At 41.6% G+C, this 26,962-nt stretch overlaps 2 protein-coding genes across 2 annotated transcripts; both read left to right on the top strand.

The window, feature by feature from the left end:
* Nucleotides 1-737: 737 nt before the first annotated feature.
* Nucleotides 738-10,422, top strand: npat (nuclear protein, ataxia-telangiectasia locus; the record flags this gene model as incomplete). The annotated part of the gene is made up of 17 exons (XM_079224886.1): nt 738-774; nt 1,004-1,122; nt 1,220-1,280; nt 1,376-1,448; nt 1,605-1,645; nt 2,190-2,432; nt 2,677-2,752; nt 3,490-3,610; nt 4,061-4,152; nt 4,305-4,386; nt 4,530-4,626; nt 4,741-4,857; nt 5,195-6,538; nt 6,992-7,092; nt 7,720-7,813; nt 7,988-9,354; nt 9,593-10,422. 17 exons carry the CDS (start codon nt 738-740, stop codon nt 9,671-9,673), a joined length of 4,146 nt encoding a protein of 1,381 aa, XP_079081012.1. The 3' UTR covers nt 9,674-10,422.
* A 604-nt stretch (nt 10,423-11,026) lies between these two features.
* On the top strand, nt 11,027-26,957 carry vmp1 (vacuole membrane protein 1). Its single transcript, XM_079224374.1, has 12 exons — nt 11,027-11,083; nt 11,458-11,571; nt 11,879-12,011; nt 12,153-12,243; nt 12,720-12,830; nt 19,464-19,631; nt 19,943-20,074; nt 21,673-21,753; nt 21,955-22,071; nt 23,397-23,458; nt 25,097-25,196; nt 25,930-26,957. Exons 2-12 carry the CDS (start codon nt 11,493-11,495, stop codon nt 26,071-26,073), a joined length of 1,218 nt encoding a protein of 405 aa, XP_079080500.1. The 5' UTR covers nt 11,027-11,083; nt 11,458-11,492; the 3' UTR covers nt 26,074-26,957.
* Nucleotides 26,958-26,962: the final 5 nt, after the last annotated feature.

The following is a 26,962-nucleotide window of genomic DNA, read 5'->3' as shown; positions in this document are numbered from 1 at the left end:
AGCAACAGCGACTTTAGCAACACAACATTGCAACACAACATTGCCAAACTAGTTGTGGTTTTGATTTACACAAGTCCATTCTCAGTCTATCCACTGACCTTTGATGGCTGTGCAGATTGTTAGACACGGAGCGGTCACACATTTGAGTGCAGATGTTCACTGAGGCGCAACGTTGCTGGGTGAGCTCCTGACAACTTTTGCTTTGGCATCATTACGTGCGTTAACGGTTACACGCACCCACGCACGCATACGCAGACCACGCAGAAAATTCCCGCCCCAGCAGCGGCAGCGCAGGGGACACATCACTTCCTGGTCACGGGCAGAAGCCAGTGTGTCCGCTAAGTTTAGAGCCAACGGTCAAACAAACGTACAGTTTGGTCTGATGCAACGTTATTAAATTGTTAAAAAAAACATATAGAAGTCATGTCCGATATATTACACGTAGTTAGTTTTGTATGCAGCAGGCTGCGGGGTGTAGTGGAGTTTGACGTTTCGGATTGGACTACAACTCCCAGCACTCCAATCGGGACGTTGATTCAGAAGCTTCCGGGTTACGTGCTTGAGTTCCCCGCCTTTTGAGTACGCGACAGGATCCCAGGACGTCGCCTTCACAATAATAACCACTGACGGCTTTTTTGTATTGTATTTGACGCGGTATAACAGATTGTTGAGAGGTTTTTCTGACCATGTAGCGACCTAGCTCACTCTCTACTCTGAATATCGACCAACTGGCAGCCATGTTGCTCCCGTCCGACGTCGCCCGGCTTGTTTTGGGTAAGTCTAGCTAGTTAATCAGGGTTAGAAGCAAAGCTGTAGCTGTGCGTTAGCGTTAGCCAACAATTATACTCAATTAGCTTAACGTCAACTGTAAAAAAGGTGGCTCAGTGTGCATGGCGGTTAACTGCTAACGGTAAACATGGCGCATTTGGGGTGATTAACTATCCAAAACTGCCGTTTGAGCTTTGCTATCTTTTACTGGATGTTGGTACATGTCCTTCCCCAGGGTACCTCCAAGAGGAGCGACTGTGCGCCACAACACAAGCTTTCATCCACGAGTGCCCAAATCTGAAAGAGTACGCCGAGCACTCCACGGAAGATGGGACTATTCCCGCTTGTGTTTTTGTAAGTGCGCCTTGTGTCCCTTTCACAAACTCTGTAGTGTTTGTCATGCTCGTAAAAGTACATCTGTGACTTCTTGTTTGTTTTCCCCCTCACACAGTCCGTCTTTGGGAAAGGCCTGACAACTATCTTAAACGAGTATGTAGCTGCCAAAACAAAAGGTGAGCTTATTTGATATGGTTACACTGACAAAACCGCAGCGTTTGTTATATATTATTAATGTGTCGTGCTTATGTTTTGGGTCATTTCTCAACAGAGTCTTGTCATGAGGTACCTGCAGTGATGACCTCGTTGTGGAAAAAGCTGGATTTTACGCTCAACCAGATCAAGTAAGAGCTTCAAGTTTCATCCTCTTTAAATCAGTGCAGCTATTTAGTTGAAACTTACCACAATCTCAACTCTCAGTGATTTCTATTCAAAGCTGACAGTGAGTTGGATCTTCAACACCAATATTGTTATATTATTCTTCTATGTCTTTCACTTAGGTCATTGCAGAATTCCCCAGCTATATCAGCAAATCAAAGAAGTAAGTCTGTTATAAGTTTTTCCATTTTAAAACATGTTTTATGACCACTATCTTTGCAGACAAAAGGTACATTAATGCTAACTTATGTATACAGCAGTGCTTTTTTTTTATTGACACCCACCCAAGTACATTTGACTCGGCTATACACATATTTGTGTTATGATTTCTACCCATGTAATGTATGTGTGGTATGCAGTTGAAAGTGTAACTGTATTCTGTAAGGATGATGCTTTTACATCATATGCAGTTGTACATTGGAAAAATGGATTCCTTAATCAGAAGCTTAGTGTGATTTAGGTGCTTTATAATACAGTGTTGAATACTGTAACCGTGAGCACCAGCATGTCAAATTCCACCGACACGACTAAATTTGCAAAATGTGGGAAACATTTTTAGATCTAACCAGAATTGCTGGTCTTTAGTAATGTTGAGGTGTTCTGTTGTTGCTGTCTGTTATGGTTGTTGTCAATGGTAAAGTCTGTGTTGTGTTTTTGCTCAGGGTTTGTTTTTAGGCCTTTTATTTACTCGTCTCTGTTCGTTGCAGTACGTTCACGCATTGGGGTGGCAAACATGGCTAGACAGCGGGTCTTGACCGTGGCTTCGGCAGGTGCTGCCATCTGCTCCTCGACCTCTGAGACGAGCTCCATCCTCAGCCCCGCACACATCTCCCACAGCATGCTCGGCCACTCCACTCCCGTGAGCTACACTGCCGCGCAAACCCGACCAGCTACCGGCAGTGGCACACACCAGCAGATCCATGATGGCAGCCGATTACTAAATACGCCCAGTCAGTATCACAAAATAGGCAGTACTCTGTTTTTTTTTATATTATTTACAGTGCAGTTGAGATGACAGTTTTAATACTGTAAAAAATTTGAAACTAACATGTATTCTATTTTTCTATCAACAAAAGTAATCATGTGTTTTTGATGAAAAACGTTTCCCTGTTCATTTTGTGTAGATTTTGTTTATCACCAATCATAAAACAAATGTGCTTTTGTATGACATGTGACATAATGTGTCCTCCACAGGGGATTCACCAATACAGATAATTGTTTCAGAACAACGGCTAAATCCAGGTCCAATGTCTCCTGGACGGCGGAAATGGTAAGGATGATTGGTATTGTTATATTGTAGTTAACTATAACAACCTATTAATGAGATCATGTCATGACAAGAAAAGAAAAAAACATATGTGTAAATGCTCAAATGAATGATCCCTGAATTTCATTTAGCAGCTTCCGTTTCAAGGTCTTTATTGTGCATGCTAGTTCGCTGTTGCACTGTCATGGCTTATTGGTGCACTTGACTAGAATGCATACTGCTTTGTATTATGTGATATTAATGCTGCCGTAGTTTTCAGCCTTTATGCTGTAATATTAGACTGGAAATTGCATGCAATTTGAAGCTTATTGGTTCCATACTAAGGTTTTGGACATACAAACAATCTCTGTCTTGATACTAAATAGGAGGACATTTAGAAAAGAACCAAAATATCTACCGTGAAAAGAACTATTGAAGTCTTGATATTTTAATCAATGTAGCTGTATGCCCGTGGCTCAAATTCGGTGTGCGAGGTACAGGACCTTGGTTTAGACCTTATTTGCAGCAGACATTTTGACAAGTGAAGTGAAAGTAATGGTGTTGCTTATTTCATTTAATGTAAGGTCCGCTTCATTAAGGTGATCAGCATAAAAGGAATGCGGAACCGGTTCACCTAAATGGAAAGGACTAATGTTATTAGTTACACCTGTGTTTTTGTCTGAGATTGTGTTGTACATGCCTTGTGCTTGTTAGCAGCCACCTCCTAACCTCCCATGTATATTCTTTTCTGCTGCCTTCAGGGACACCCCCAGAAAGAGAGGTGGTACTCAGAGTGGGTCCAGTACCCCGAGCAGATGTGCCATAACTGTCAGTATCCCCAATGCAGAACCTCAACCTGAAGATGGTGATGGAAACTTTCCTGTAAGTAGAAATATATGTTAGTTGTTTTGACCAAACAGATGTTTTCACTCAACCAATGATCTTATCTTGTGCAGCAAATTAGGGCTAAATTACCCTTTTCGATTATCACCTCTCTAGAAAACCTGAAATAAATATGTTGAATGACCTTATGCTTTAGAGATAGAGCAGTAAGGCTTTAACACTGAACTTTCAACCAGTTTTATCTGATTTGGGGTAATTCTACGGGGCCAGTTTCCCTGGGACATGTCTCAACACTTCTTGAATCTATTATTTATATTTTTTTAAGTACAAGGAACTGTTGTTTCTTAGACCAGCAGTAGGTGACCTCAGTATTACCTGTTTGTTTCTAGAAATAATTAAGTGATAGTAGGATAGTATAGAATCAGAATTATTTTTGACATTTCTTGTTTCATATATGTTTGACTTCACAACGCATGCTAATTTCCACAGCATCTTGTGATACAAAATGCACGTGACAAAATATTGGGGGACAGATCGTTACAAGAGAAGCTTGCTGAAAACATCAACAAAATCCTCGCCAAGTAAGTTTTGAGTTAGCATTTCGTTCACTGCGTTTGTATTGCGTTGTTGTGATGATTTATGATTTGGTCAGTGGCAATCAAAGTTCTCATGTCTGCAAGCATGTTATTACATGTCTGTACCAATTTCTCCTTTGTTTCATCCCTATTATCAGTGAGCCAATGCCTCAAACATCTAAGGCCCCATCAACTACAGTGGAGGCAGACCAGTCCATAGATGAAATCCTGGGATTACAGGTACTAGTATCATGTTTAATTCCTTTGTCCAATAAAATGGTCCCCATAGACGGTGATCACAAACATAGTGATCCCTCCAAAAAGCTGTGCTTGTTTTAATGAGTGTCGTTACATTATTTCCTGACGCATGTCCTCTGATACAGGGGGAAATCCACATGAGTGACGATGCCATCCATGACATTTTGGAGCAAACGGAGTCCGACCCAGCTTTTCATGCCCTCTTTGAGCTCTTCGACTACAGTAACCTACTTTGCTTTCATTTTGTTTGCTGTACAGAGCACTTCTAAATCACTTATTTTTAATTGTGTTATAAAGCACTATAGAAAAGAGACCTTTTATAATGTTTATTTACAGATAAAACACGATTCCCTGATGGCGAACCGGGGGATGGAGATATTAGCAGTAGTCCAGAAGAGGGGGACCCTGCTGGACCTTCATCGACAGTTGGACCCCTTCCGAGTGATGATCCAGGTATTCTTACAATGTAATGCAGTAGTAAGCTCTCAGAGAGAAAACGATGCGTAAAGTCAGATTTATAATTTATTGTGAAAAGTCGTGAGGAGGATGATTAGGTTGAGAGAGCAGGACAAACTCACAAGCTTCACTAGAGTTTGCAGACTCATCACAGTTTGTTGATGACCAGCAGTTGGCCAGCTTTACCAGTTATATAGAGACATTTTTGGTTTTAAATGCTGATGTGTATTTTTGACACAAGATAACACAAATTGTCATAACCCTATTGAAGACAGAGCTGCATTAAATACACATAGGGACAGAGTAATCCTCAAATTTGTATTTTATTTTTCAGTTGCTGCACAGCGAGATGCTAAGGCTTCGGATACAACGGCAATGACCGTAAAGATGAGAGCTGGACAAGAGCCGAGGACCAGAAAGTCTACTGCTCCCACCTTGTTAAAGAAAATAACTCTTGGCCCCAGCGGCAGAGCATCAAGAATTGAAAACAGTTCAGCCAAGTTGTTAGTGAGTCATGTGGATCATCGAAGTGTCTCATCTGCTGCAGTGGACTCAAACAGAAAGGAAAAACCTTCACTCTTCAATAGCAGTGTTTTTGTAACACCAATGGATATTGATGAACCGTTGAATACACCGCCCCCTCCTTTGGACTGTATGACCATTCAGGAGCCCGCCACAAAGGACGGCCTGTCCATCGCAATTTTCCCAAGTGAATCAAACATTCTTCCCTCTGCTGTATTTAATGTGCCGGAAGCGACATCAACTGTTGTTAAAGGACAGGAGCATATACAAGGATCTAAAGTGCAATTTGTGACAGACCCCTCTGCTTTTTTGTTTCCTTTGCAAGTTGAACTAAACAACACTCCAACGCTGACTGCTGACCTACCTCATATGTCTCTTTCAAGCAGTGGAAGAGACACTCGACCAGAGGTTACTCTCTCAGTGACACCTGAATCTGCCTCTTACACAGCTCCTTCTAGCAGTGCCACAGTCACAACTGTGCCTGCCTCGCCCTCATCGGCACCCCCATCTGCTTCTACCTCTGCAACGCTAACAGCTACACCTGCCTCATCCTCTCCTGTCTCACCCGCATCCTCCTCTTCTTGCGCCCCAGTTGATGCAGCACCTGATCCTCGAACTGCCAACCACACCACTCCAAGCAAGGCTGCAGCTAATTCCAGTGATATAGTTTCTTTGGAGATCATCATTAGCGATAACCAGGATGAGGATTTTTCCACCAACACACCCTTGAATCAGGCAGTTTCTAGCATTTCTGGAGACAAGATACCCACCATCTATCTTTCTGCTCCACCGAAGTCCTCTGGAGTCCCTGGCACACCAAAGGCCACCTTGGATGAGGCGGCACAGGCAGTTAGTTGCTTACAAAGCTCTGAGACGTTTGCCAGTCCTCTTAGCTGTAAGGCTGGAGCTTTAGTCGCATCCCCATTAACAGGGGCATCACAGCCTCAGCAAAACTTTATAATTCAACTCCCCCTGAACACTGCTAACCACGCCCTCCAAGGATCCACTGCCAGCTATTTCCTTGTGACTGAACCCCCAATTACAGATGCTCAAACCAGACAGGTGTTACTGTCTGCTGGAGTCTCAAGGGGACCGCCTTTGCCCACCAACCCATATGGCGTGACCACACCACCTCGCTCTCGAGGCTCCTCCACCGGTAAGAGACCACAGACTACAATAGTGGGTCATCTCGGTTGACAAATCTTATTCTCTGATAAGTGTCAGTAGCTGGCTTTGATTTTTGTAGTTTCAGCTTTTGATGATTTAGTTTGTCATTTTCTTAACTTACTGTGAAGGCTGGACAAACAATAGACAATGTCACTTTGGTCCCATCTTGAGAATGTGATAATGTGCAATGATAATAAGTTATGTTCATATGAAGCAATACATAATGCACAATTTGGTTTACTCGTCCACATTGACACGTAGGCTGCAGTCTAAAATAACATGCCACTTGACAGAAAATTCAGGAAACTCTAAAGTTGAGCAAAGTTAATTTTGATTCTTGTTTTAATTTTTGTATTGTGTGTGTGTGTGTGTGTGTGTGTGTGTGTGTGTGTGTGTGTGTGTGTGTGTGTGTGTGTGTGTGTGTGTGTGTGTGTGTGCGCAGGGCCAACATTCATCTTACCATCACCCGTTAAGCCCATGTTGCTTCCTGTTTCTGTTATGGGGCCAAATACTATGGGGAAGGTCCAGGTGGTCTCCAATCAGGTAACATACATCTATCTGCAGTTCTTAAGTTGGTAGTCAAAATGTCCTTTCTTTACATTTTTACCTAAATCAAAAGACAATTCCTGATCATTCTGGTGTTCATCAACCATTCTGCACTTTGAAGAAAGTACTCCATGATGAGTATCTTGAGATCTAATGGGCAGATTTCCATGATATCTACTAAGCACATGCTGGCCAAAAGATAATTCTGCTATTTTGGACAACATCTCAGATTGAATTGCCAGTCACCTTAGTAAACATGTCTAAACCAATGGCAGCGTTTATGTTATTGGGTTTCCTAAACTAATAAATCCAAATGGTGCCTGCTGACCCATAAGTGCCAAAATGTCAAAAAGTAATCTCGTACTTTAATTGGCAAATTACCATACAATTTATCTCACATATTTATCCATCTAAAACATTAAACACTTAACATTTTAAAGAGCTCATGGCCTTTTTCCTCAAGGCAAACATTGGTTGGTGAAACCCCAACAATCGCAAAATCGTTGATTTGTTTATAAATCCTTCCAGGACTTTATAGCTGTGTTGTGTATGGTGAAAGTAACATGAATGCATCACTTTTAGCAATATCCAGAATAATAAATCTCATCATTGTTATATTTACAGCTTGTCGCCATACCAAACCCAGTACCGGTACAGCTGTCAGAAACTGTCATGCCAAAGTCTCCTACAATGGCAATCCAACAGTCTACACCTGCTGGTGAGTTGCAAGTTAAATTGGAGCAGTGCCAGCTTGCGGTATAAAATGGTTAAAAATTACCATTCTAATATCTGATACCCTTTTAATATCATTTTACTTTATGTTACCAAAGGATTTTCTCTGCTTAATGTTTTAATGTCACTGTCTTACTTCTCTTATTTCTCTGAATTCCAGGCACTGAGCAACACCTGGTTGGTAATTTGGTTCAAACTGTGTTGACTGAGAACACAGACCAGCTGGAGACAGAAAAGGGTCATAGTCACAGGAGAATCTTATGTTTTGAATCTTCTGCAGAAGTCCAACCACAAACTGCTAAAACAAAAAGAACCAGCAAATCTACAGCTACAAATGTATCTTCTCCACGATCTGTCCAGCAGACTGAGAAAGGTGATAAAGAGTCTGTGACTCGGACTAAACCTACTATCTTGGGTGGCAACAAGCCCAGGAGGAGAATAGAGACTGTCAGATGTTCGAAAGATACCAAGACTGGAGGAGGCTTCATGAAGGAGGCAGAGAAGTCCATTCCTCAACAACGGCACCAGAAAGATCATCTTAAAAAGAACTCTCGCAAACAAGATTGTAGCACCCACAATGAAGAGTCTGAAAGTGCAAGTACCAGCAGTGTTGATGCCCCACAGCCGGAGAAAAAATCTGAATCGGGAAGGAGATCAAAATCTATAGATACGATACACAATCATGATAAGGACGGTGATGCAGCAAAAGCTAAGGATTCTCATGCTTCTAAGTCATCGTCTTCTGATTCTGCTCTAAAATCAGGAACTAGAAAGGAGAAAGAGGAGAGCAGCAGGAAAGAAACTGCAGAAAAGGCTCCTGGAAAATCACGAGAGGGGCGGACAGAAAAGAGGACTCTTACTCAGGAGGTGCCGAATGTAACGGCGAACAAGGAAAATGAAATGAAAGGCAGCTTGCAAGAGCAACCGCCGCCGTCAACACCTTCTTCCTCCGCATTAAGAGACTTCAGCCCTCCAGTTGTCACCCAGCCTGCTTCTACTCCTCAGGCCAAGGCCACAAAAGCACCCTCAAAGACCAGCTCTCTGGCCAAACAGGCAGCTGAGATGCTGCAGGACATCCAGGGGCTCAACTCTCCTTCCTCCCCAGTCAAGAGGCCTGGAGCCAGCAGTTCAGACCACAGTCTTCCCCGTACCCCGGGGACTGGCCGTAGTCAGGAGGAGTCCGTCGACCGCGTCAGGACTCCTTCCCGACAGAGGAAAGGTAATGTAGAGGGGACTCCCAAGCATCTCATTCCTCCCAACACCCCGGATGTCCCCACCAGCAGCCCAGCCAGTGAGGCCGGCAGTGAAAACAGCATTAACATGGCTGCCCACACACTCATGATTCTCTCACGTGCTGCCATCGCCAGGACAGGCACTCCACTGAAGGACAGCCTGCGTCAGGAGGAAGTAGGAGAAAAATCCCCCACAAGCTCAAAGAACTCTAAAAAACGCAAACAACCTTCGCCCACAGCCAGCCCGCGTGCAAAGAAAGAGTCAAAACAATCTCCCAGCCAAAAGACGGACCGAGTGAGTATAACACGAGGATTTGTCATGTTTAAAATGTGTTTGTGTTAAAACTATGACTATTTTCTGTTATAAATAAGTTCTGCTTTTAATAATATTCAGTTTTTAGATGTAGGGCTGCATTTTTTTTTTTAATTGTGTGTTATTTTCTTGACATTTTACAATTTAGAAAAGCCCACATTGATGTCTACAAATTGCCTATTTTGTCATGTAATTCTGACCTTTGGTTTTAAATCTGCAGGAAAGGAAGAAGCTTGTAGATTGTTTCCCCCATGACTTGGATGTGGATAAGTTCCTGTCTTCACTACACTATGACGAGTGAAAACGGACCCAGCAACAGGAAAGGACCACCATATTGCTACCTGCTTAAGTCACTATCCAGGAATAGAACAAGCCATCTGCTAAATCGGTGCCTATGGTTCCTATTCGTGACCTTGCCTGAGACCTTATAAGCTCTAATGTCTCCTTCAGCCAAGGAAGGACTTTGATTTGGTTGAGTAGCTTCCATTGTGGATAATCTGCAGAAGTCTTTTTTGATGCATCAGCAGTTGGGCAACCATGGCACTTTGTTTTTTTTGTTTTTTTCCCCTCATGCTTGCTTTTGTTTAAATTATCATTGTTTTGTACAAACAACGTCACTTGTTTTAGAGGGCTTTGACAATAATGGGTGCTTGTTGATGAAGCTGTGACTCAAAACTTTTCTTGGTCAATATTTGACTCTAGTTTGATAAATCCAGCTACCACTGGCTGATAGGGTTGTATGTAAAGATATGTTTTGTAATTTTAGTAATACTGAATGCTCTCATTCATTTTAGTATTTCATGTTCAGAGAAGTCTGGTCAATTGAAAAATACTAAAGTACTGTGACATTATATTTTGTCTCTCACAGACAGTAGAAGGAGACACAAAATGGCTGCAATTGTTTAAAATTGCATACTCAGGCTTTATTCAATGTTGTAATAAATCAAAGTCTTTGTACACTGAGGAAAAATACACAAGGATGTATTTGGCAAGGAAAGTACAAGGCTTAAATGTCACGTCATGTAGCTCAATAAATTGAGTTTCTGCTCACTATGAATACAATAATGATGTATGTGCAGACTGTGGGGATAAGTGTTGTTTCATGGCTCAAAATGAGATGCATACCTGTTTTACAGTTGGATAGTCCTGACCCCTGATGAACAGACAGATACTGTAACTCATCAACCGTTTTAGAAATAATCAGGAGCAGTGCCATCTTCATCTGGGTTTGGACAAATATTGCTACATGGCTCAAGGTTAAAACTAACCCATTGCGAGTGTTGCAATAGTCTCACTTTGTTGGCAAATTTGGCAGCCTCCTATTGGACCATAAAACACACTTTACGGAAATACGTCTTCAATCAAATTTCACAATAAAAGCATCACCTTTATGAGTTGAATCTCGCTTTTGAATTTGAAGACAAGACGGTGCTTTATCTAAGCTACGCATGGTCCCACGTTCATACAACGGGTTATTTCACCATATCAAGCTAATAAACCCGCTTAAAGCAAACTATTTCACGGCTGAACCGTATCACCCGAGTTTTACTTTAACACACCCACCGTTTGTTTCCGGGTTTAGATGACAGGAAAGAGGTACGACTGTCATGATTTCAACAAACATCGCTCCAGTCCCCCTCGATGTAGAGTAAATGTTGTCGTTACTATAGCAGAAGCACGACAAGGAACGTTTTTACATATCTCCCTACAAGTAAGACGTCTTCTTATTTATTAAAAAAACTATTACTTTGAAGTAGAAACTGCCATCGTCCCTAGCTTAGCCATTAGCATTGTTGGCTAACCGGTTAGCATGTGGAGGCTTGTGATGTGCACGCATTTGACATGTTGTTACAGATTGACACCACGAAGCGACAAGTATTAAGTTAACAACACGCGCTTGTCACGAGGCAGTCGGTAATAGAGATTGTGTGATATTGTATCTTTGTAATCACATGTGAATGTCTGTTGGCGTGTCCATTTTTCTTCCCTTTTTTTTTTTTTAAGCTGATAGGATTTCGTGACAGTCACATTGTCTCTTGGTCAATGGGGAACGAAAGACCAACTTTTCTCTCTCTTTCCTCCTAGACTGCCTGAGCTGCCCTGCTTAAACCTCGACAGACATGGCAGCCAATGGAGCACGTTGTGGACAGCCACAGAAACGTGCAGCAGCCAAAGGAAAACAGAACGGCAAGTCGACAGGTTGGTGAACTTTTAAAATGTACAGCAGAGAAGGATACGCTCATCTCCGAGGTGTCCCTGAAGTGCTCAGCTGGTGTTATCTCTGATGACACAGTGCGATAACTGCCACCATAAGGGCTGAACAAGTCATAAAACACCCTGATTAATTTCATGCTACTTTACATTTTCAAAGGGTGGCCTGGAATAGAACTTGTTGGTGTCACATGTATCATGTATTTAGCATTAACGGGTCAACGGACTACAGTAGTGGAAGTAGAGGCAAGTATTCCAGTATTTGAAGTTGATTGCATTTCTGTTTGTTCTCCAGACTCTTCAGTAAGAGAGAGGCGACAGAAAGATAAGGAGGATCGCCTGTCTCTGGTGGTATGGAGGAGGCCTGTCACCACACTGCATTATTTCCTCCTGGAGACCCTTATCAAGCTAAAGGAGTGGACCGTGAAGTAAGAAGTTGAACTGGTTTTATTCTAGTGTTTTGTCAGGATGTGTTGGTTTGCTTGTGCTTAGGACCGTGTGTCATGTTTGGAGACACAGACTCTGAATTAAATAATACTGACATGTTGTTTACGTTCCTTCCTGTTCAGGCTTTGGCAACGACGAGGCACGGTGTTCTTAGTTTTGTTGTTATGTTCTCTGTTCTCCTTCGCCTACTCTACTGAGGGAACACACCAACAAGTAAGGCTTGACTGATTAGTTTATTTTTTTTGTGACGTTAATAATCAACACCATTGCTCTGTCACCAGCCTGTTTAAAGGTTAATGATAAGTCACTCTCTATCTACCTCAAAACACTATTGTAAGAAAGCTGTTGGGAAATAATGAGGTCTGTGCTGTTAAGTTAACCCTTGGCGGAAAGTTATGTTTCCAAATTCCTCCGTGCAGTGATCCGTTACCGTTCGCTGAAAGCATCGGCGAGTTTCATCATGAAATGAATCTCCCTAAATGCCTCACATTTATAATGATGAACTAATATGTAACCCACAACAGATCTTTTGTAAATCATTAAATGTGAGGACATTGTAACTTCCAACAGATACTGAAAGACTCAAACTGTTATTTACAGTAATTAAGAATTGCCTCTTTTTTTTATGTATGAGCATTTCCTGTTTCCTCCGCCTTCTAATCAGTTTTATTTTACTCTCCTTGCTAAAGTATGTTAAGTACCTGGAGAAGAGGTTCCTATGGTGTGCCTACTGGGTAGGCCTTGGGATCCTGTCCTCAGTTGGCCTTGGGACTGGCCTGCACACCTTTCTCCTCTATCTGGTAAGATAACACTTTACGGTACACGGCAGTTTTTTAATTGGGTTATTACAAAATACAGAGATGCTCACAAACACAATACCCAAAAAATATATGGAAAAAAATGTATGAAGCGCTGCAATCCCAGCAGCCACCTCACTGCTATGGCTGTGAATAAATCATCCATTTTTAGATGAGCAACAGAGCAAAAGTGAGAGGAAAATGTAACAAAACTAACGCACATCTTTATGACTGCGAAGCCAGCGACTGTTCTGGCTCCAAATATAGTTAAAAACCAACTGGAGCAAATGTTGAAGAAATGTCATTTTGAATAAGCAGCATGAAATTGTATTAACCGGAGAAAATGGCGGTCAGTGATCAAGCCCACAGTTGCCCACCTGTACAACACTGTAAATGCACTCAAAAACAGACATTATAAATACATGTAACTTTCCACTAAAACCACATTAATATCTTATCATACACATGATTTTGTTATGATTGTACGCATTACTACATTTACATACTTATGGGAAAACTAACTCAGCTGGCCAACATGCAGTCAAAATGCTGAAAAATGATAATGTCTCAGGAGAAACTGGTAACTGTCATTATCTGGTCGGCGATACTCGTGATTCAGGATGTCCTGTGTGTTTCTACAGTATACAAGCTGTTTTTAGTTTTTTTTTCACATGTAAATTACATCTAACTCACCATACACTCTCTTTTAGATATACCTGTATAAATAACATAAAAACCCCATGTGTGTCTATTCCTGTAGTTGCCAGAGGATGGCGTCACACTCCATATTCATTTTCTTCTGCTCATTTGAACTCATTCCATTTTGTCACCCTTCAGTCCAGAGCTAACCAAATGTTCACTGTAATGTTTCCCTGACATGCAGTCACAGAATGACTGTATGACTGAGTCACCAAAATGTGTGTCATTTGTCTTGGCTGTGGTAAAAAAAAAAAGAGCAAAATGAGCAACATAAAACCAGAGTGCGACACAGTCCGCTTTAGACCGATGAGGTGGCTTCTGTTATGTAGAATCTGTGCAGATGTGGACCTGCTGAGTCAGATGTTTCCATGATATTGAAATCATGGGAAAAGATATTGCCGTTACCTCCCTGTGTCAGAGATGCTGCGTACTCGTTTCATTAACTTTATAAAGTTACGCTCTCTTTTTTTATTTTTTCCCCTGAAATAATAATTGTGTTTTTACAAAACTAAAACTGTGCTATCTCCTCATCCACAGTTCCGATCTAATTCATTTAAATTGCTAAAGTACTGTAACTCTTGTGAGAAGATACGTGTGGTTGTTTTACTTCTTTTTTTTTAAGATTCCGTAAGCGCAACATGACTAAGCGATTATAACGTTTCACGGGGGAGGGGGGAGGTGTTTCGAGGTCCTGGATCTCATTGGTCCTCAGACTTGTCTGAAAGCGTGTCAGATGACACCTGCTGAAGGAGACGGGCATTTACATACTAAGTATGTCATGGTACGAGCGAGATTCAGGTCAAAGTAGGTCATTTTTCAATTTCTGAACCGAAAAACATTTTGTTTTGGACTGAATATGCTTCCTGACATGTCAATGCTTGTGTTTATTGTGATTATTTAGATGCTTTAGGTCTTAATCTTTCTAAAGATGTGCAGTATTACTCTCGGGGATGATGAGAAGGCACTGAACAATACAATAAAAAAAGATTTAAAAAACTCGGGGAGCAATCGAGGAGTCGTTTTTGGGGAATCTTGCTCAGACTCTTGATTTATGATCACATTTATGCAGAAAATAAGTTTTTTTTTTTAGAATAGAATACTTTAATGTCATTGTCAAAAACAACAAAAAACAGTTTAGCAGCTCTTACAGTAAAGACAAACATTAAAAACAACCATAGAAACATTCACAACACAAGTAGACAGATCAATAAGTGGATCATCATAAAGTGCACATGCCATTGAATATTGTTCAGTAGTCAGTGCTAGTGCCCTCAGGTTTTTTTTGGGGGGGGGGTTCTATACATTTGACAGCCTGTGGATAAAAGCTGTTTTTTAGTCTGTTTGTGTGTGTTTTAATTGTCCTGTATCTCCTTCCAGATGGAAGTGGAGCAAACAGTGCATGTCCAGGGTGGGTGGGGTCCCTGGAGATACAGCTGGCTTGTTTACAGAGCCGGCCAGCGTATAGGTCACTGAGGGGGGGGGGGGTAATGTGGTCCCAATCACTCTTTCTGCCATCCTCACCACCCGCTGCAGATCCCTCCTGCCCTCCACTGTGCAGCTAGCAAACCACACAGTGCAGCAGTAGGTCAGGAGGCTCTCAATGGTCGCCCGGTAGAAGTTTATCAGCAGGTGTTGAGGAAGGTGAGCCTGCTTCAGCTTCCTGAGGAAGTAGAGCCTCTGCTGGGCCTTCCCCACCTGATGGGAGATGTTTTTGGAGCAGGTGAGGTCTGATGAAATGTGGACTCCGAGGTATGTGAAGCAGTCCACCCTCTCCACGTACACAGAGGGCAGCGTGCTCCACCCGCCTAGCTCTCCTGAAGTCTATTATCATTTCTTTTGTTTTTGTTGTTTAACTCCAGGTTGTTATGTGAACACCATTGTGTCAGATGTTGGATCTCCTCTCTGTAGGCTGTCTCGTCGTTGTTGGTTATCAGTCCTACTACAGCAGTGTCGTCTGCAAATTTGACCATGGTGTTGGTGGGGTGAATAGCTGTGCAGCCATATGTGAAGAGGGAATAGAGAAAAGGACTGAGGACGCACCCCTGTAGTGTTCCAGTACTCAGGGTCAGAGTGGTTGAGGTGTGGTCCCCCATCCGGACACACTGGGGTCTGTTCCTGAGGAAGTCCAGCACCCATTTGCTCAGTGAACTGCCCAAGCCCAAGTTGCTAAATTTTTGAATCAGTTTGTGTGGAATTATTGTGTTAAAGGCAGAACTGAAATCAACAAACAGGATCCTTACATGTGTGTTGTTGTGATCCAGGTGTGTAAGGGCTGAATGAAGAGCTGTTGTGATTGCATCATCTGTTGATCTGTTTGTCCGATAAGCAAACTGGTGTTGGTCAAGATCGGCAGGGATGACAGATTTGATGTGGGAGAGAACTAGTCTCTCGAAACATTTTGTGATTATGGGTGTTAGAGCAACTGGCCGATAGTCATTCAGTAGTAGTATTCATAGTTGCGGATTCGTTAGAGATCAAGGACAATAGGGTCTGGTTTATGGCTTATCAGCTTCACATTGTACCGTGTGTTTGTTTTTATTGGGTTCACTGTCCTCTGTCTCTAGTCTTCAGTTACTTAAAACACTCAATCCAACAATAATGCAACGGTAGTGGTGGCTCATACTTTTCTTTAACACTAACCTCATCCCCTGCCTTCTCTGTGTGAGGGAGGCACCATCATCTCCCCCATATGGAACATCTGTTAAACCGTTTTTTCCTCCCTTTTTTTTCTTCTTTTTTTTGGGGTCTTGACGATGAAATGTAAACCAGTATTCCCAAAATGTTAGTGGCTAGCAACCTTCATGTTACAGGAGGAAAGTGTTCTGTTGGGTGAACCCATTCTTTTGAAATTCAGGACAATCATACCGTGTGTCATTTGTTTGTTATCATAAGCGGGAGGGTTCTTGTGGCCCAAGTAGCGACTGAAGAATGTGGTCGTTTGATCAACTTTTCATCATGAATTGACCAAAGATACAATTGGTTTCAACTGCATGTTCAAGAGGTTGTCCATGTGGAGGAGTGGTCTTGAAGAGGTTTCTCATCAGTCCTTTCCCAGTTCCTCTCTGTTCGACCTCCTGCCATCTGCTCGCACCAATCCAGGCGTCCATCATCGCGTTCCCCTCTAGATTGTATCGCATTTTCTTTAGCTCCCATACATGTTGACCATATGATGTAAGCCCTCTGCTCAAAAGGAGACTTTCCTGTGTCTCTGTTCACTAAAACTTAGATGAAACGGCTCCTATTACTGCGGCCTACTCAGTGTTGATGTCGGCCATAGACTGGAAACCCCCGGTTTTAATTTTGAAGGGAAAAACCACATGTCCCACCTGCGCAGTTGCACTGTGAATTCACCTCAAGCCTGAAGCATTAATAGATAGCCCCATAGAGAGGATGAAATCATCATGCTCATGGGAAAGGGGATTCACTCACCAGTATGATCTTATGATTCATCATGATGTTTCAGATTTGATCAAAAGCTTCTTTTCCCGCTTTAATGATGGGAGCTAACTGTTGTATGATGCCCAGAGAATTATTCCTAATTTTATTAACTGCATGCCTCTCTTATCAGGTCAAAATGCAACTCAACCAACACAGGGTGTTTCGCTAATTAGTTGTTCAATGAGTCCAATGAAATGTGGTTGACCATGATCCCTACAGGATTAAATCATTATTAACATTTTTGGTGACGCAGAGAACCACAACCAAGAACCCCCCCCCCCCCCCCCCCCCCCCCCCCCCCCCCCCTGCGTGATCCAGCGGTCAAAATGTCAAAGTAGATTGCTGGGAAATTTCCTGAACTCATGCAAGAGGATAAACCATTTGAATCACCCCGTGGCCCTTCCTCTTGAGTCACTTTACCAATAACCTTTTACATATTTAGACCCATTACTGGTAGGAAACAGAAGAATTGGTATTATGTTGGTTGTCCCATCCAACGTGAATGTCAAGAACTCTGCTGCTTTATGGGTCCACCAGCGGTGCTTTTGCCAGGTTGTCTTGTTCCTAAATAAACAAACTTTTTTTTTAATTTAATGGAAATCCATTTGGTCAATGGCACAAAGAAGTGTTTATCTGCCCTGTATGCAAAGCGTTGTACTTTGGTGAACAAAGAAGTTCACTGCAGTGCAGCCTGTCTGAGTATCAGAGTCTTGACAAGGAAAAACTAAGCTGTGAGTCAAACTCTGAAACCAAATTGACTTGTCGTGTCATGAAGAAATGGCAGTTAAGTGAAGTCCTGTTTGGTTTGAAACAGACAGTGTTGTGTAAACTAAAGAAGCCTCTTGTGTGCTCGTACTTTGTGTGGGGGGAGGGAGTAGTTCCAGTCAACACAGATTAATTGTGTGCTGTCCATCTACTGTCGGTGCTGCCTGTGTCACCTTGAGGAGGCATAATGGAGGCGCTGTGTTGTAGTTACAGGTGGGCCAACGGTTATTGAGGCCAGGTGGCTGGGCCTAACCAGACGTCTTAACAACGATAAAGGATGACATACCTGCCTGTCGGAGAGCCTGAGTCAGCTACCGTTGGCCTGTGTCTGTACCTGTGGGTAGATGAGTCTGTTTGCACACAAGCTCCATTTAATCACGCAACAGCAGATTTAATTGACCCTCAAATACTGGTGAAGGACTGAGCAATATAACCATGTATTGTTGTTAAAGGTTCAACAGTTACTAAATACTTAAATACATCATTAAGTACACATGGCTCAAAGTAACACCGTTGACAGTTTATACAGGTACACCTAGCATTTACCAGTGGTGTATAAAGTACCCAAAAGCCATACTTAAGTAAAAGTAAAGATACCTGACTGGAAAATGACTCAAGTGAAAGTCTCCTAATTAGATTACTACTTGAGTAAAAGTTTTATAGTATCTGATATTTACTGTACTTAAGTATCAAAAGTATTTTTTTTATATTAAATGTACTTATGTATTGAAAGCACAAGTAAATGCTGTTAATAAAAAAGCAAAGGGTCCGAAAAGGGTCTTTTAAGTGCTGTGGCCACTGTGACCGAGGACAAGGAGGTGTGTTGAAAATAATTGGGTTGGCTGTGATCCATCCAGGAGCAACAATGTTCAGCATAATATATTGTACATAAGTATGCTTTTGCATCTACTATGAACTTATCATCATAATTCTCCAAAAAGCAATATGACACTATGAAGGAGTTGTAACGGTGCGTTTAAGTGCTCATTCCGGCCGGTACCGGTCCGCACAGAAAGAATGAATAGAAAAAAATAAATCAAGGCCGGAAAGATGTTTTATTTTGAAAAATGACCGAATACATTCGTCTGTGCGTAACCTCCCGAAGGAACATCTTTACTAATGTCAAGAGGTTACGTGATACGTTAGCCCAAAAATGAAACTTAAAAGTCTGTTTCAACTCTGCCGATGTTCTGGATTTTAAAAAATCAAGGCAGAGTATCCTGAGATCTCCAAAAAAAGCTCTGAAACCTGCTTCTTTGTGAAGCGGGTTATAAGTTAAGGAGTAGACGACAAAAAGAACACACGCGGGTGCCGTTGCGTGCAGTCTGTGTTCCACCACAGTCCTCGATGTTGGTCTCATGATTCATTTTTCTAAAGATAGATTGAATTTTGTAGCGAGTAACGAAGTTTTCAGGGGAAATGTATCGCAGTAAAAGTATCAGTTTTCTTTGCACAATGTAGTGAAGTAAAAGTCAACAGCAATATAAATAGTAAAGTACAGATATCCAAAAAAACAACTTGAGTACCGTAACAAAGTATTTTGATACTATGCCAGTGGTGTATAGGAACAAAGTATTTCTACTTCTTTACTATACACCACTGGCATTTACTGACTGTCTAAAATATCATTTGACCTGTGACCTCTGCAGATTGAGCGTGTATTGTATTCCCCGTTGTCCAAGTGTTTCATGATTCAAGTTGGGTGAAATGATGGTCTTGTCTCACCTCTCTCAGGGTCCTCACATAGCATCAGTAACCCTGGCAGCATACGAGTGCAGCTCCACAGACTTCCCAGAGCCTCCGTACCCAGACCAGATTGTCTGTCCCCAAGTAGGAGGGCTGGAGGGAAGCATCTCCCTCTTCTCCATCATGTCCAAGGTCCGCCTGGAGGCCTGCATGTGGGTAAGTCGTAGTTTGAATGAAAACACAATTCAGAGACTAACACTGAGAAATGGCAAGAATGTTAGCCAATACCAGCAGTGGGTTGCATCGTGACAGCCGGAAACTACTCTCACCCTCATTTCAACATTCCAATGGAAAGACAAAAACATAATGTTTGTATGCGCTTGAAAAACTTTTCTTATAAGCGTTACCTACAGAAAATAGTCGTGTGTCGTGTTAATTGTGGCATGAATTAGCTGCCTGTGGGTGAACGTGGGGAAATAGATAAGCAAATGCTGACGTGGAGCGTTTTTTAAATTGTGCTGGTTTAGGGGGCGGGCACTGCCATCGGAGAGCTGCCTCCGTATTTCATGGCCAGAGCGGCTCGTCAGTCGGGGGCTGATCCAGAGGATGAAGACTACGAGGAGTTTGAGGAGATGCTGGAGCAGGCGGAGGGCGCTCAGGTCAGTCTCACACACACACACACACACACACACACACACACCCTGTTATGAGAACCATTGGCTTTGTCATCAGCAGGTCATGTACACAGAAATACAAAGAAATATTTGAATAAAGATTAAAGAAGCTTTACCCACCTCAGAGGATCTTTTCACTTGATTTGAAGTGGCAAACAGTTACACCTTAATGCAAAGTGTATCATTTTTCATCTCATTCAGGTTAAGAATCTCCAAAGAATACAATCACAAGTCAACTGTGAATAGGTTACACTTTCTTTGGCCTCCAAATTTGTCACATTTAGTGCAGAATGTGGCCTATAATCAACCTCCTGTCTCCATTGAAGACACACAGCAACTACCCTGAATATTGAAGTATTTATCCCTCTATTTGGTTCCATATTAGCACAGGTGTTTACACTTTACCAACCCACCCAATATGATATGATCATATCCGAACTGGCCTCATCTTTATAATGCACAACTGACCATGGAGCCACTGTCCAGTGATTGGTCTTAAAGTGCCATGTGACTTCAGTGAAGCCCCTCCCTCTTTGCGCTTCCAGTAAATCAGTCTGTTTGTGGGTGAGTCACCCTGAGCACGGCTCCCCCTTTAATCATCCCTTGGGCTTCGCTCTCTCTTTCCCCTCCCTTCCCTCCTGTCTTTTCACCGGCCTCTAATTTGAATGACAGACAGTTCTGTCAGGAACCAAGCTCACATGACTGGAGACGGCTGAGATCAGATGCTGAGTCAGCAGCAGCAACAGAAATCAGAGAACTGTGGACATTGTCTCCATGACCTATTCTCACTTCACTGGTTCTCAGCTGAATAGGCTAAAGAGGCCCACCTCCCATCACATGGTTTTCATCATGGGAACGTATTCCAGGTGTATCGGCATTATGTGCATTTTTCACATGTTTTCTCAGCAACCAACTCAACAGAAGAGTCGGAAGCATTTTTATTAAGAGCCGAGGAACACATGGTCCATAGGAATAAATGTCAAACAAAAGATCAGTATTCTTCCTTGGACTGAAATTAGATGACAAAACGGGAAAAACAAACTATTCAGAACTTGTCACTTGAACTTGTGGCATATTTGCTCAAACAGTGACTATATCCTGAGAGTACATGAGACAGATAATCTGTGAAATATTGTCATATTTTAATCTGTGAAAATATGACTAGTAACTATTTAAAAAAAACTCTAATGCTGCATCTTTAAAGGGATTTTTGCGTGACGTGGAAAATGAAATTCTGAATATTTAAAAAAATATATACATACATACATACACCACAAATATTGACTACAAAGATAACTGACACAACTAAAAATGAGTTGTGCTTGTAGATTAAGACAAATATGAATTGTAATTGTGGAGATTGAAATTTAAATGTCTTCCAAAATTGACATTGATCAGATGAGATGCCTCTTTAATGTCCACACCTCTGAGAAATACAGTTTAGGTATTTTCAGAAATGAGTAAAAGTGTGATGTGTTTAGAGACACCCATGGAACTGTGCAGTCATGACAGTCAAGCTATTAGAACATCTTACCCATTCATGTCTGACAGCTGTAATATGTTTTTTCTTAATTTGTTTGCAGGATTTTGTCACAAGAGCAAAACTGGGCGTTCAGCATATGGTGCAGAAAGTGGGATTTTTTGGGATCTTGGCTTGTGCCTCGGTAAGTTCTGTACCTGCATGTTTTATGCATGCATCATCAAAGATGAATGTTGAATTCAAGATATCTTTCCTCATTTCAACAAACGTGTGTCACTGTTGAGTCAAATATACTTTAAAGAGAATTAACCTGTACCAAGGATAATTTATAAGCCGGTGGATCAGTAAAATGTGCTCTATGATTTCTGATGCATGTGCGTTTCAGATCCCCAATCCCCTCTTCGACCTGGCTGGAATAACTTGCGGCCATTTCATGGTTCCCTTCTGGACCTTCTTTGGAGCAACTCTAATTGGGAAAGCCATCGTCAAGATGCATATACAGGTCGGTAGCTCAACTAAAAGTCTTATCTGAGGTGGTTATACATGTGCAAAGGACCAGTTCACGTCAAATTACACCACGTTTTTCCATTTTAACATAAAAACCATACCGGCACACGACATCTTGGTTCAGAATATGACTCATCTTTTCATCGTTTCATGTCATCACTATTCTCAGTTCACATAATATAATTATGCATGTCAAACAATCCACTCATAAGAAAAGAAAGAGGTATGCACTGCTGGCTGATTCACAATCCCCACAACCTCAAAACGTGTGGGAGAGCTAAGATCAAACCTAGAGCTTAGCTCATGGCCGGGTGGCTGTGAGAAACTCCTAATTGTGCTCTTCTGGTTTAACTCTTAACTCTGACGGGGCCCTGGTCCTTTGGGGGATTCCTTATTCTAGTTTTAGCTTTGGGATTCATCCAGACCATACACACGGGCTCAAGATGAAAGGACGGAAGCTTTTAAGAAGTCTTTAACAAGAGTTTACATTTTTTAAATCCAGTAGATAAAAAAAAAAAAAACCTCTTAATTATGGGTCGATTGTTGAGTCTGCCACACCAGTGACTAATATAAGCCGATACAAAGAGAAGTCTGTCTGCGGGTGAGTCGCTGAGTGTCTTAACAAACTAAACCTATCCATCTCATGGTAGTACCAGTCAGTGACCTCACTCTGAGGCCTTTCAGACAAAGGGATTGCAAAGGTGTGGAGGATGTAGAGTGGACATGAGAAGCCAGACATGAGAGAAGGAAGTTAATCAGACAGTGAGACGCTGCAGGGGGTCTATTTGTATATATTCTGTTGTACCTTGAAACTCTTGGACATCACGTGTCATATCCTGTCTGATTTTGTCCAGGGGGCCATGTGTCATGCGGTTTTAAAACTGATCAGTTTCAGGACCGGAGAAAGAATATTGTGGTTTTGCCCCCCCGCTTTGGCGCTTTGCAAACCACACAAAGCTCCTCGCATCCCAGGATTTAGCTTAGTGCCAGGTTTGGGTTTTGTAATTAGTGTGTCTGTGGACGCTGGCAGATGTGGCCTTAATTTCCCACAGCTGTGCCGCTAAAATAATAAATCTAATTATGTTGGATCTGTAAATATATATTTTTGTTTGTCATGTTGGTTGTGTTAATATTTTTTTCCTTCCTAAATTTTGCTTCCCCCATGTCTTGTAAAACACTGTTTTACAAAAAGATATATAATTTTGTAAAACACCGTTTTACAAAAATATATAAAATATATATTGTTGTGTATACCTCTGCATATTATCAGAAAGTAATGTTTTTTTAACGCTTATTAATCTCTCCTTTGTTTTCCTCCAGAAACTATTTGTTATCATCACCTTCAGCAAGCACATAGTGGAGCAGATGGTGTCTCTCATTGGGTAAGTGTGTGTGCGCGCATGAGTGTGTGAGAAAGACAATAAAGTTGTTTGTGGAGTCATTGTCTTCCTCTGGTTTGGTGGTTGACAATGCAGTTGTAAACATTTTCAGATGCATTTTTTATCCTGTACAAATAAATGCTTTCACTGTGGGGCTGTACGTGGATGCATTTCACATTTTTCCACGGAAAAGATGTAACACACACACACACACACACACACACACACACACACACACACACACACACACACACACACACACACACACACACACACACACACACACACACACTCTCTGCAGCACTGGTGGTCAGGCATGTGTGGTCCCATCTGAACATGTTGAGCTGACTCAGCAAGTTCATCTTTGACTTAGATATTTGCCTCAGTAAAGGACGGAAACTTTCTGACTGTTAAACTAGTTTCAGGTTTAACCCATTTAAAGGTAACGGTAATATCCTAATTCACATTTTGGGTGCTGATATGTGGCATTCAAACTAAAAAATAATGTAAAAGATACTAATTAGTATTTATTGCAAGTCGAGTAATGAATTGTCAGTAGGCAAAATAAAGTTTAGTCAGACTTAATGTTCATGATAGACTAACACTAACTGCTAATTTTTCATTTAATCTATTGGCTGATAAATGTTCTCTTTTGTGGACGTCCAGGTCGTAGCTTTGACCTGAATCTATGGTCCTAGTGGAGGGTCCTGTGTCTTTTTTGATTGGAAAAATAAAATTCAAGGTTCTTTCCCATGAAATTCAGATGGCCCTTTGTGACTCGTTATGATGAGTCCTTTAGTGCTGAAACGAGATGTTTTTTGAGCTTGCATGTTAAGTGGAAGAGATAGCACGAAGATGAATGAGTCAAACTAAAACTAGTTGGGTTTATTTAAAATTGAGCAATTACTCAGTTGTTTAGTAATTTGTCTAAAAACATGTTTGTCTTAACTTGAGGCAGAATCAAATTCATGCAGTAGGAAGTCTGTTCTTTTTTTAGGTAATAAGTTTCACATACTGTAGAGATCTGTTTCAACTGTACCACTGCCGGCCAACATGTAAAACTATAGCTCCATTGCTTCTATATTACATGAATGAATAAGATGGTAACCATTATGATTGCCCCCCCCCCCCTGGTGAGCTGATCCACATAACCAAATAAGGACATGAGCACACCCTGATTAGATATCTTTCCACCGAGAAGGCAGCAATGGTGGTAAAGGTGATGACATCATGTCGACTCACTTCCTGATATAAGGGGCTGACACTGGCTCCTATAGAGAGCTGAGCAGTATAAAAGGAGGGCTAAAGGCTTTCTGCTTCATTCCTCTCTGCTGTCTGCTCCTGCTCACAGTGGAGGAGAGGAGGTGGAAGCTCCAGGATGGGCCCCACATGTAGGATGGGGCCTCCAGCAGCTGTTATAAGGATGCTGGTTGAGGACCTTTGGTAGTGTTCAGGGACAGAGAAGGCTTTATGAGCTGCTCTTAAAGGCTCTTATAGGGAACACGTGTTCTTCTTCTTCAGTCTTCTTCATGTCAAAGGAAGGGTGCTTAAAGGGTAAGTCAACTAATGTTCTTCCTCCCTGTCTCTTGTGTGTCTTTTCTTTGCCATGCTGGGTGGCTGTATGCTGGGCTGTGGTGTCAGGTCTGTGCCTAAAGTGGGACCATCACTCCAGAAGCCCTTCAGTCAGTACCTGGAAGCACAGAGGAACAAGCTGCACCATGAAGGAGGAAGTGCACCAGCGGTAAGAGCAATACCTCATTTCACCGTGCACCCCTTTGGAATGATGACTTATTCTTTTTTTATATCACCAAAATATGACTTTTATTGATGTGTTTATTTGTTAAGATGGACTATATATATATATATATATATATATATATATATATATATATATATATATATATATATATATATATATATATCTCTATCTCTTAGAGCCTTTTGTCATCCTAGATGGAAAATATCAACATCAGAGTTAGGAGCTTGCTTTAGTATAGATCAACCAATTCTCTTTTTTTTTTTTTTTTGGCCAATATTGATATTTTGGAGTGTAAAAAAAAAAGTTTTCCCCCTCACAATTGTACACTTTTAAAAATACAAAGATACTTAGATTTGATAATTAGAGAAGTGTGAAGATTATAGTCATCAGTGCTCTCTGGTGGACAAAGTATGGAACTTAACTTTTTTTTTCATTACCTCAAACATCTTTCTTCCATTTCTGTACTTTTTAGTTAATCGACCAACATATGCGTTGATACTTCTATATTTTCTAGCTCTGGGTTCTAGTTTTAATCAGGCTTTGGTTGCTAGTATTGGTTGATTGCATATGAATACCATTTTCTTCATGTACTACTGTCATGTATGCAGGATGCAATCAATACTCACAATGTTATTTCTTTGAAGTGTAATATTACAGTAGGCTCCTAATGACAGTAACTGATGGCATATGCACCTCCCCATTTTTGGGTTTCCAGGGTGAGAACTGGCTGTCGTGGGTGTTTGAGAAGGTGGTGCTGGTCATGGTCTGCTACTTTGTGACTTCCATCGTCAACTCCATGGCTCAGAGCTACGCCAAGCGCCTGCAGCAGCAGAGGCACTCGGAGGAGAAAACCAAGTGATGCCGAGACGAAGCAGCACAAACATCCAAGTGACTGTGTTTCTGCTGCTGCCCCCCTTCGGCCACAGCCACTTACAACTTAACAACAAACCTCACCCCCTCATCCATTCTCAGAGGCTGACCACTCCAAAACCAAGCACTATTTGTTGGTGTGCGCGCGCGTGTGCTTTTGAGGATGTATGTACTGTTTGGTGTTTGTCTCTCTTCAGGTTTTGTAGTTCTTCCTCTCATCTCACTCTAGGTGTGTGTAGTGCAATTGTTTTTTATTGCTGATCTTAACATGTTAAATTAACCCATTCTTTGACCTCAGATGTAAAGCAGCAGTTTGGTGGTGACTGCTGTGTAGATGCAGCGCCCATCAGATGCTATGCCTTATGCAAGACGGGGAGGCCTCACTTCCCTTGAATTATAGTTTTTGACTTAACTTGATTTTTATTTAATTTTGTAACCATTATGTATGGATGGATCTCGACTTGTTTGTACAGTGTGCTGGCGAGATAACTGCTATGGACGGTCTTTCTTTTCAGGGTTTAATTTTACTCATGTTTTTGTCCTGTTAAACCACAAGACCAAATTTGTCTATTTTTTTTTTGGTCTTTAGAAGTGTCCACTTTAAAATGGTGAAGAGAAGAAAAAAAAGCAATATCAACTTAAAACAGTGTGGTATTGACGGTTTGCACATTGTGTAAATATCTTACTATCTTTTTGACAGTATGCACAGATGTATTTCTATTGGTCTGTGTGGACATGAGTTAACTTCAACCAAAACAAAAAAGAAAAGGTGATATCATTTGTAAAGTGACATTGTACTCTCGGCTAACTAGACCCATTTCTATTCTGTACATTTAGGTTGAACCTTGGATCAGATCATGTATAAAACATGTAAACCA

The sequence above is a fragment of the Taurulus bubalis genome, assembly GCF_910589615.1.
Source record: "Taurulus bubalis genome assembly, chromosome: 10".
Lineage (NCBI taxonomy): Eukaryota > Metazoa > Chordata > Actinopteri > Perciformes > Cottidae > Taurulus > Taurulus bubalis.
The sequence above is the reverse complement of the archived record's forward strand: the minus strand, read 5'-3'. Positions and strand labels throughout refer to the sequence as shown.

Coding starts and splice junctions, on each gene's coding strand:
- vmp1 (XM_079224374.1), top strand. CDS start 11,493: ATGGCAGCCAATGGAGCACGTTGTGGACAGCCACAGAAACGTGCAGCA. Junction 20,075..21,672: donor AGCAGGCGGAGGGCGCTCAG/GTCAGTCTCACA, acceptor ATTTGTTTGCAG/GATTTTGTCACAAGAGCAAA. Junction 25,197..25,929: donor AAGGAGGAAGTGCACCAGCG/GTAAGAGCAATA, acceptor TTGGGTTTCCAG/GGTGAGAACTGGCTGTCGTG.